This window comes from Vicia villosa, linkage group LG3 (assembly GCF_029867415.1).
Source record: "Vicia villosa cultivar HV-30 ecotype Madison, WI linkage group LG3, Vvil1.0, whole genome shotgun sequence".
NCBI classification, from domain to species: domain Eukaryota; kingdom Viridiplantae; phylum Streptophyta; class Magnoliopsida; order Fabales; family Fabaceae; genus Vicia; species Vicia villosa.
This window is the reverse complement of record NC_081182.1, coordinates 183,790,778-183,800,527: the sequence shown is the minus strand read 5'-3', so window position 1 is coordinate 183,800,527 and position 9,750 is coordinate 183,790,778. Positions and strand designations below refer to the sequence as shown.

General features: G+C 34.5%; 4 protein-coding genes across 4 annotated transcripts; all 4 read left to right on the top strand.

Annotated features, from left to right (window-relative positions):
* The first annotated feature begins 706 nt into the window (after nucleotides 1–706).
* On the top strand, nucleotides 707–1,276 carry LOC131659510 (uncharacterized). The gene is made up of 3 exons (XM_058928692.1): nucleotides 707–813; nucleotides 897–987; nucleotides 1,087–1,276. The coding sequence occupies exons 1-3, from the start codon at nucleotides 714–716 to the stop codon at nucleotides 1,274–1,276; spliced, it is 381 nt and encodes a 126-aa protein (XP_058784675.1). The 5' UTR covers nucleotides 707–713.
* A 28-nt stretch (nucleotides 1,277–1,304) lies between these two features.
* LOC131659508 (uncharacterized) lies at nucleotides 1,305–2,700 on the top strand. Its single transcript, XM_058928691.1, has 7 exons — nucleotides 1,305–1,370; nucleotides 1,456–1,603; nucleotides 1,689–1,846; nucleotides 1,937–2,057; nucleotides 2,129–2,299; nucleotides 2,385–2,441; nucleotides 2,527–2,700. Exons 2-7 carry the CDS (start codon nucleotides 1,505–1,507, stop codon nucleotides 2,698–2,700), a joined length of 780 nt encoding a protein of 259 aa, XP_058784674.1. The 5' UTR covers nucleotides 1,305–1,370; nucleotides 1,456–1,504.
* Nucleotides 2,701–4,796: 2,096 nt separating this feature from the next.
* LOC131659507 (uncharacterized) lies at nucleotides 4,797–5,657 on the top strand. Its single transcript, XM_058928690.1, has 2 exons — nucleotides 4,797–4,966; nucleotides 5,057–5,657. Exons 1-2 carry the CDS (start codon nucleotides 4,797–4,799, stop codon nucleotides 5,655–5,657), a joined length of 771 nt encoding a protein of 256 aa, XP_058784673.1.
* A 141-nt stretch (nucleotides 5,658–5,798) lies between these two features.
* On the top strand, nucleotides 5,799–9,277 carry LOC131659506 (uncharacterized). Its single transcript, XM_058928689.1, has 5 exons — nucleotides 5,799–6,030; nucleotides 6,115–7,335; nucleotides 7,473–7,640; nucleotides 7,749–8,606; nucleotides 8,700–9,277. Exons 1-5 carry the CDS (start codon nucleotides 5,799–5,801, stop codon nucleotides 9,275–9,277), a joined length of 3,057 nt encoding a protein of 1,018 aa, XP_058784672.1.
* Nucleotides 9,278–9,750: the final 473 nt, after the last annotated feature.

Below are 9,750 nucleotides of genomic sequence, written 5' to 3'. Positions count from 1 at the left end.
TATTTCTGTCTGTCATGCTTTTGTAGATAGTTGTGCAAAGCTGCATGGAATAGAGCAAAACCATTTGCACGCTTTTTCTCTTTGGTTGCTCAAGAAAATTTCACTTCTTCTATCATCCTTCTATATATATTATGGCTTTTGATTTCAAGCTCCAAACCCTACATTTGGCTTATCTTCCTCTCCTGTTTCCGCCCATCAATATTAGGTTTTTCTTTTTCACGTAGATTTTGCGATACATCTTCCATGCCACACTGTTAGTTGTTTTTCTAAACGACTATTGTTTTAATCTATCTATTTTTCCATTTCTACAGAATATGAGTCGTAAATTTGACTGCATAAAAGACATCAGCGACAAGAAGGAAACATGGAGATTGGCTGTTCGAATTATTGATCTATGGAGCGTTGTTAACAGTAAGGGTGCTGAACATCTGGAGATGGTTATCATGGATGCTGCGGTATAAGTATTTCATTTTCGTTTAATGTTGCATTTTTTCATTATTAGCAAGCGATTTCTGGGATTAACCATATTTTACATTTGTTGTTAGGGTGATCGAATTCAAGTTTTGATTCGGGCTGATCATACAGATAAGTGGAAATCAAGAATTCAAGAGAATATGACTTGCATAATCAACAACGGGACTGTATTTGATAACGATTTTCAGTGGAAGCTATGTGACCATTCAAAGAAATTCGTGTTCCTTGGTGGTACGACCATGAAACACATGGATGTACAAAATATTCCCCCTCTGAAGTATTATTTCAAAGAGTTTTGCGAAATCAATGCAGGCAAATGTCATCTTAACAGACTTGAAGGTAGAAAAAAACATTAAGCACCCTTTACTTCTTATAAGGATCCATTTACTTATAACATTTGCCATATTTGATCTCTTTTGCAGATATTATAGGTGTTGTACATGAGATAAACAATATGCAATCAAACACTCCAGGAAAGAAGACATTTGTGGCCCTCAGTCTCAAAGATTTGAGGTACATTTGTTACCCTTAATCCTCTTTCAGTATTTATTTTTCGATTATTATGATTCAATGTAAATTTTTCTTAATCCAATTCTTGGTTTAACATCTCAGCGGTGACATCATTAACTGCACATTATGGGAGAGCTATGGTATTAAGTTTTTGGAATATTATAATGACCCAACTAACACGGGTGCTATTGTCATCATACTAACCCATGCAATGATCAAGGATTCTCAGGGTTTGCTTTTATTTTATTTTTTTCTGCTGTTGCCTTATCACATTTTTTCAACAATGTTGTAAACTTTTTTTTTGTTCAATCAATATCCAATGCATGGAGTGGTTCAAAGCTGCTAATCAACGAAGACATCCAGGAGATTTCTGAGTTTTTGTCAAAGTATTAACATTAGGCAGTCTTTTATTTCAATTAGTTTTTCATGTTGATTCCAAATTATAGCATGGATTTATTATAATATTCCCAGGTTGCCTGCAAATGAGCAATCCCAAAAGCCTTCGCAATCTGCCAAATCCATGTCTCTTTGGTCTGGTGGATCTCAGTTTACAACACTTGAAAAATTTGTTCATAAGGCAAAGTGCATTCCTTTGAGTCAATTCTGCAAAATCAAACAAGTATAACTCAGAAATTCGTAAATGGTTTTTCAAGTTGTTAACAATTATCTATATGTATTTGTAATGCTTTTATTTTTATTTTTAGGACATGTTATGTGTTACTGTTGGAACTACCACGAAATTTTATGTATCCAAGCATGGTTGGTTTTACTATGGATGCACAAAGTGCTCTGTGAAGGCTACTGATTTGAACAATCCATACCAGTGTGTGTGTGGCGAAAATGTTCACAAACCCATACCAAGGTTGTTAAGATGACATTATTTCTATTTATGACCTTTTAATCCTTTTTGTCTAAGATCACTCAATTATACCTGTATGTATTTATGTAATAGGTACAAAGTTGATATATATGTTTATGACGGTGAATCAAAGTTCCGGTTTGTATTTTGGGATGCCGACTGTGAGCAGATTATAGGACAATCTGCTGATAGCATGCATAAATCAATGTTAGAGGTATGTTAATAATTTAGTTTCTTTGTAAAATAGTATAATATATGGTTTCTAACATTCTTTTTCAACTTTAGAATGGTGAAGATGATCCCATGGTTTATCCTGACGAGCTTGACATGTTGTTGGAGAAGAAAATGGCTTTGAGAGCTAAAGTACAGCCAACCTTTGGGCAAGCATCTGTTTGGAAGTTTTCTTATGATGAAGAATTTGTCAGTCAAATTGAAAAGGATTATATTGCTGATGAGGTTTTTCAGTTTATAGTAATCCGCTTGAATATCTTAAATTAATTGAAATCCAACTGTATTAATAATATCCTATTGTATAATACAGGCTCATAGTCTTCCTCCCATTCAAAATGCTGTTGCTGATCATGTTGATACTTCCATGGTATGTTATTTGATAATTGCAATGTTTTCATGCAAAACATGTATTTTCTTCCATATTTTAATAAATATGTTTACTACATTCGAAGGAGTCCTTCTCTGCATTTGGAGAAAATGATCCTGAGAAGAGTTTGGCCAATACCCCATCAAAGAGTGTTTCTCATGGTGTTGATGCTGAAGAATCGGATTGTCAGCTTTTAGGACTTACACAATATTCAGGAACCAAGCCACCCAAAAAAGTGAAGATTGAACCAAATGCTTGAAGACTTCATCAACTTTTTTATTTTATGCATACTAGCACAAATCTGTTGGAACTTATAATCCTATGGTTTATGTTTTTTGGTTGTTAAATTTATGGGATGTATTGTTTTATTTACTTTGTGGTACTGCATTTTCTACCAACAAAGCTTTCACTCTTGGACAACATGTAGTATTTGTATTCAAGCATTTTATTTAATTTCAATTTCGAGATTGCCATGGAATTATTTTGTTCAATTTTAATCAATGTGTTATTCTGAATTTAGTGTAATGACATAATTTTTGGGTTGTATTGATTCAAAATTATATCTTCTTTTGTTTATCACTATTGGACAAGATAGATGTTAGATATTTTTACATTTATGCCCAATCCAATTCTACTTTTACTTAATCATATTATTTTACATAATATGATTCTAATATATGCTGCAGGTGAGAATCTATATATTTTATTTACAAAATCATAATAACTAAATTTTACAAGTTTAATTTGAACCTTTTTTTTTCTTGCATATTTAGGGTTCTATTTAAATATTGTATGAATTACTAAATCATGATCCTATTAATATTTTCAAAAACAGATATGCACATCAACCAATATAACTTTTGCTATTCCATTATTTTTGAAACTAAACTTATAATAGTTTTTATTTATTCATGAAATATTTTCAAGAATCTCCATTTTTTTACTCAAGCCACTTACTCACTCATTTCATTTATTACATGCTTTGGAAACTAGACAAGTTAAGTTTGTTTCACACATAAACAATCATCATTGCTTTTCTATCATGCTTTGGATGTTTAATGACACTTAACGTGTAATGCCAAGAATGATAATCATTACAATATCAAAACAAAATTGTGTATGAAAGAGATTAATTTATGAATATGCTAAGCGTGCAGATGAAACTAAAGGACCAAACAAAGGCATCATTGCTAATATCAACTCCTACTATAATTATTACATATCCACATAACTTAAACATACATATATTATGGCTTTATATTCCTACCAAGTCTTTGTCCGAAAATCTGTATAATCAAACCAACAAACCAGAAATATGGATGGTCTGAATCAAAAGGCTCTTGAAGATAAATGGTTTAGCAGTGTGTTAAGCAAAAAAAGATCAGCAAAAGCAAGACTTCATCGTAAACGTCAACTTCAATCCAAGAGAGCAAAGAAATTGAATGGACTGCAGAAGGAGAATGTAGGCAAGACTACCCCAATTAGTAGTCATGATAATGCTCATGCAAGAATTCCATTTTCTACCATCTCTCAGAACATTCCAAGTTCCAGCAATTCGGTTATAACAACTTTGCAGAAAACTCATGCTTCCTCAGTGATCAGTAGTCTTGGAAATTCGTTGAATAAAAAACGTCCAAGAGTGGTTACATGCAGAAACATCAATATGAGAGGGACGAATTTAAAGAATAGATTTGATAACGTTGTTGGTGAATGTGGTTCTACATCTTCAAAAAACTCTCCATTACATACTACTGAAATCAATGAACTTTTTGAAGATGACAACGAAGAGGATAATATGCATGATGATTCGTCAGAGAGTATGGTTTATTTATGGTAATGTACATTCTCAATTAATTTAAACACTTAACAAATTTCTAATTAACTTTGCATGTAACAATTTCCATAGGTTGGAGTTCAGATGACAGCATGGTTATGGACGAGGATGAAGAAGATATGGACAATCAAGCTGTAATGGTCAATGCACTACCATCAGGTTTTGTAACAATAATGTAATCATTGTCAGTAAATTTATATTGTTAAACATCCTCTCATCTGTTAACTTAGCTGTGCATTCATTTAGGAGATTTTTACGACATAGGTGATCCAGTGTTTGAATGTCCAAAATGTGGTGCAAACATGTGGTATTTAGAAAGGAAGACCAAGTGTCGGCAAACATTAAGTCCTAAGTTCACAATGTGTTGCGGGGATGGTAAAGTTCAAATTCCTCTATTGAGAGAACCTCCACCGGTGTTACAAAAACTGCTGTTTGACCATACAAACCCTGAATCAAAACTATTTCAACAACAAATACGTCTTTTCAACATGATGTTTGCATTTACGTCTCCGGGTGCTAAAATGGACAACCGTTTTAACAATGGTAGAGCTCCTCCAAATTACCGAATTCAAGGACAATCATGTCATCATATAGGTAGCATGTTACCATTGCCAGGACAAAATCCCCGATTTGCACAACTCTATATATATGATACTGAACATGAAATACAACATAGAGTAAACGGATTCAAGTATGTTTATTAATTACTTCGTGTATAATAATATGCTCTGTTTTATGCGATATGGACCATATACCATTTTTGAGTTTTCATTCTTTGCAGGACAAAAGACGGAATAGATCTTGACATAGTGAAAAAACTCTCTTCTATGTTATATCAACACAATGTTCATGCCCAGAGTTTTAAGATGGCAAGGGATATACTTTCCGAAGGCAATGTTTCTGACCTAAAGCTCCGTCTTATTTCCGAGCGACGCACCGATGGAAGAATTTATAATCAACCAACTGTTTCTGAAGTTGCTGCTCTAATTGTTGGTGATGTTGACACTGCTGAGAAGAGGGACATAATAATGCACAAACAGACTGGACAACTTCAAAGAATAGATGAATATCATACATCATATTTGGGATTTCAATATCCATTGCTTTTCCCTTATGGCGAAGATGGTTACAGGCCGAACATTAGACATCGTAATCAAGATTCCAACAATAGACGTAACTCAGAATCAATGACTGGAGTAGCCGACAATGAGGATGTTCCGTGGGAGCAAGCAAATAAAAGAAATAGACTCATAATTAGAGAGTGGTTTGCATTTCGTATTCAAGCCAGAAAGAATGAGGCCCAAACGGTTATCAGATCAAGAAGGTTATTTCAACAGTTTTTGGTTGATGGTTATACAATGATGGAATCTGAGAGACTTTGATGGTTAAGAAAAAATCAATCTAAACTTAGAGTTGGAAAGTATAACTATCTAACAGATATCAGAACCAATGGACATACCGATGGTTCAAACACAGGGAAAAGAGTTGTCCTTCCATCGTCCTATGTTGGTAGTCGCAGATACATGGATCAACTTTACTTTGATGGAATGGCAATATGTAGTTATGTTGGATTTCCCGATCTATTCATAACGTTTACGTGTAATCCAAACTGGCCGGAATTGAAACGTGTACTTGCTTCTAATAATTTGACACCAGCAGATCGGCCGGACCTCATAACGAGAATATTTAAGATGAAATTCGATGAGTTACTGTCAGATTTGACTAAAAAAAGTTGTATGGGCAAAGTTCTTGCGTGTAAGTATTGATTCATTTCAAAACTGATCATACATTATTTTGATTCTTAACCATCATTATTCATACTTTTTTTTTCTGTTGTAGATATGTACACAATTGAGTTTCAGAAGAGAGGCCTTCCCCACGCTCATATTTTGATATTTCTACATCCATCCAGCAAATATCCAACACCTGCTGATATTGACCGTATTATATCTGCCGAAATTCCGAACAAGGACACCGACGGAGACTTATATAATTTGGTAAAAAGTCACATGATTCACGGACCATGCGGAAACGCAAACCGGTCTTCGCAATGCATGAAGGATGGTAAATGTTCCAAATACTTTCCTAAAGACTTTCGGGCTGAGACAGTTGTCGATCAAGATGGTTATCCGGTTTACAGAAGAAGGGACAACGGTCACACTGTCATTAGGAATGGTATAGAGGTTGACAATAGATTTGTTGTTCCTTACAATGCAAAATTGTTGTTGAAGTTCAGAACTCATATTAATATGGAATGGTGCAATCAAAGCACATCCATAAAATATTTGTTTAAATACATCAACAAAGGCTATGATCGAATAACTGCTGCAATTGTCATGAATGAAAATGGATGTCCTATTGAGCGTCAAGATATTGATGAAATCAAGCAGTATATTGACTGTAGGTATGTTTCTCCAAGTGAAGCATCTTGGAGGATTTATGGTTTCCCCATTCATGGAAGGAAACCAGCTGTGGAAAGATTACACTTCCATTGCGAAGGTCAACATTCAGTCTACTATACTGACATCAGCAATGTTTCCAATGTCCTTGAGAAACCAAGTGTAACTGAATCGATGTTTACGGCATGGTTTGAAGCTAATCAGAAATACACCGAAGCTCAACAGTTAACTTATAGCAATTTTGTTTCAAAGTTTGTATATGTCAAAAAGAAGAGAGAGTGGAAACCCAGGCAGAAGGGTTACACAATTGGCAGGTTAATTTGGGTTCCTCCAACTACAGGAGAATTGTACTTTCTCAGAATGATGCTTACACATGTGAAGGGCCCTCGAAATTATTCAGAACTAAAAATAGTTAACAACGTCAAGTACGATACTTTCCGTGATGCATGTTTTGCAATGGGCTTTATTGGGGATGATCGTGAATTTATAGCTGCTATTTCAGAGGCATTTCAGTGGGGTTCTGGCCACTATTTAAGATTGCTTTTTGTCCACATGTTGTTGTCAAGTAGCATTAACAGACCAAGGCATGTATGGAGCAAAACAAGGCATCTTCTATCTGATGGAATTCTTTACTCTCAGCAGACTATTGCCAACAACAGAGGTAACATGTTATTGAAAAAAAAATTACATATCAACTTCATTAACTTCATTTTTTAAATAATTCTATTGCAAACTTCTGTTAGATAGGTTTGAGGTTATCAGAATAAGAAATATACAATCTGACATTGATTGAGATAGAAAAGCTACTACAACGCAACCGTAAGAGCCTAAGCGACTTTCCTGGGATGCCAAAACCACAAGGATATGTTCCCGAAGAATTTGGCAACAAGCTTATTTACGAAGAGCGGAACTACAATCCCGATGAACAACTTCAAGAATTTAACATGCTGTATCAGAATCTCACAGGTTTCTTCATTGTCCATTTGAAATTTGTTATACATGTAAAACCAAATTAATAATAGCATAGCATAGTATCTTATGATTGTTTAAGAATAATCTTCTAATTTCCAACAGATGAACAAAGGGATGTATTTAAGCAAATCATGATGGCCGTGAATAACCAGAATGGAGGCGTGTTCTTTCTTTATGGTTACGGCGGTACAGGCAAAACCTATATGTGGAGAACACTAGCTTCTTATATAAGATCAAAGAAACAAATATGTCTGACAGTTGCTTCTTCTGGAATTGCCTCACTATTACTTCCAGGTGGCCGGACGGCGCATTCTAAATTCAAAATTCCGATTCCCACGCTTGAATCTTCCACATGCGACATAAACAAAGGGAGCGATAGAGGTGATCTACTAAAACTATCAAAGTTGATAATCTGGGACGAGGCTCCAATGTGTCACAAATTTTGTTTTGAGGCATTGGATAAAACTCTGAAGGATATCATGGGTGGATCCAAAGCATCAAATAAAATATTTGGAGGTAAGGTAATAGTCTTCGGCGGTGATTTCAGGCAAATTCTTCCAGTTATTCCAAGAGGCAGCCGCTCAGATATAGTTCATGCTACAATAAATTCATCATACATATGGGATCACTGCAAGGTTTTGAAACTCACAAAGAACATGCGACTACAGCAGTCGGCAAAATCCACCAGTTCTGCAGAGTTAAGACATTTCACAGATTGGATTTTAACTGTTGGAGATGGGAAGATATCAGAACCAAATGATGGTTACGCAGAGATCGACGTTCCTAAAGATCTGTTGATCTCTGATTTTGATGATCCCCTCGAGGCAATATTTGAAAACACCTATCCAAATTTTGCCGTTAATTACAATAATGTGGATTTTCTACAGTCAAGGGCAATATTAGCTGGAACCATAGAGACTGTTGATCAAATCAATCAGTATATTTTAGAATTTGTTCCCGGTAATCAACATTTTTTTATAAGATTTCGTTGTGTATTTTATTTTTTCATGCCCAATATTATGTACGACAACAAATAACATTGTCAACCCGCAGGTCAAGAGAAAGAGTATTTAAGCTCGGATTCAGTTGATACAACAGACGGTGACGGCAATGAATCTTTTGATGTTTTAACTCCAGAATTTTTGAATGCCTTGCAAACTTCCGGTGTCCCCAATCATAAAATCAAATTGAAGATCGGTACACCAATAATGCTTCTCAGGAATATTGACCAAGCAGAAGGCCTTTGCAATGGAACACGTCTCATTGTTACAAAATTGGCCGATCATGTTATAGAAGCAAAAATTATTTCTGGAAAGAACATTGGTGGTGTCGTATACATTGCACGAATGGACATAACTCCGACTCAATCACCATGGCCCTTCCGAATGACCAGAAGACAGTTTCCTATAATGGTATGCTACGCTATGACAATTAACAAATCTCAAGGTCAATCTTTAGATTTCGTCGGTATATATTTGCCAAGAAGCGTGTTCAGTCATGGTCAATTTTATGTGGCAGTATCAAGAGTAAAGAGCAAAAAGGGCCTAAAGATTTTAATTCACGACAAAGACAAACAACCATTGTCGGTGACGACGAATGTCGTTTTCAAAGAAGTCTTTGAAAATTTATAGTTGGACAATAAAATGTTCCATTCAATTAGTATTTTGAAGTTTTAAACGCCATGCACGTTAATCATTTCAAGTTCGGGAGTTTCTAATGAAGATCTTGAAGGATACTATGATTTTTTTGTAGATGCACAATATTTTTTTTGTAATTGCAATATATAGTATATGCAACTCATGTATATCTATTTTTTTTTGCAATTCACACATTTTTTTTGTATTTTATTTTATTTTTTTATAAGATTTCAATTAATAAAACACATATACCAAACAATATAAAATTTGCATATTCTTAAGACTAAATCACTTTGTTACCAAACAATATAACATTTGCAACATCATTCATAGAAATTAACAGAGGTAAAACTAAATCACAGTCAACATAAATTCCATATTCTTAAACAAATACCATTCACAACACAAAGTCTAAAAATAAAAAACATCCAACCCAACACAAACTATAAAGATAAAAAACAACCAAC

Excerpts from the sequence above, each read along its gene's own strand:
- LOC131659510 (XM_058928692.1), top strand. The coding sequence starts at position 714 with ATGAAACACATGGATGTACAAAATATTCCCCCTCTGAAGTATTATTTC. Across the intron at positions 814-896 it reads TCATCTTAACAGACTTGAAG|ATATTATAGGTGTTGTACAT; the intron begins GTAGAAAAAAAC and ends TCTCTTTTGCAG. Across the intron at positions 988-1,086 it reads CTCAGTCTCAAAGATTTGAG|CGGTGACATCATTAACTGCA; the intron begins GTACATTTGTTA and ends TTAACATCTCAG.
- LOC131659508 (XM_058928691.1), top strand. The coding sequence starts at position 1,505 with ATGTCTCTTTGGTCTGGTGGATCTCAGTTTACAACACTTGAAAAATTT. Across the intron at positions 1,604-1,688 it reads AATTCTGCAAAATCAAACAA|GACATGTTATGTGTTACTGT; the intron begins GTATAACTCAGA and ends TTTTATTTTTAG. Across the intron at positions 2,058-2,128 it reads TGCATAAATCAATGTTAGAG|AATGGTGAAGATGATCCCAT; the intron begins GTATGTTAATAA and ends TTTCAACTTTAG.
- LOC131659507 (XM_058928690.1), top strand. The coding sequence starts at position 4,797 with ATGGACAACCGTTTTAACAATGGTAGAGCTCCTCCAAATTACCGAATT. Across the intron at positions 4,967-5,056 it reads CATAGAGTAAACGGATTCAA|GACAAAAGACGGAATAGATC; the intron begins GTATGTTTATTA and ends CATTCTTTGCAG.
- LOC131659506 (XM_058928689.1), top strand. The coding sequence starts at position 5,799 with ATGGATCAACTTTACTTTGATGGAATGGCAATATGTAGTTATGTTGGA. Across the intron at positions 6,031-6,114 it reads TATGGGCAAAGTTCTTGCGT|ATATGTACACAATTGAGTTT; the intron begins GTAAGTATTGAT and ends TTTCTGTTGTAG. Across the intron at positions 8,607-8,699 it reads TATTTTAGAATTTGTTCCCG|GTCAAGAGAAAGAGTATTTA; the intron begins GTAATCAACATT and ends GTCAACCCGCAG.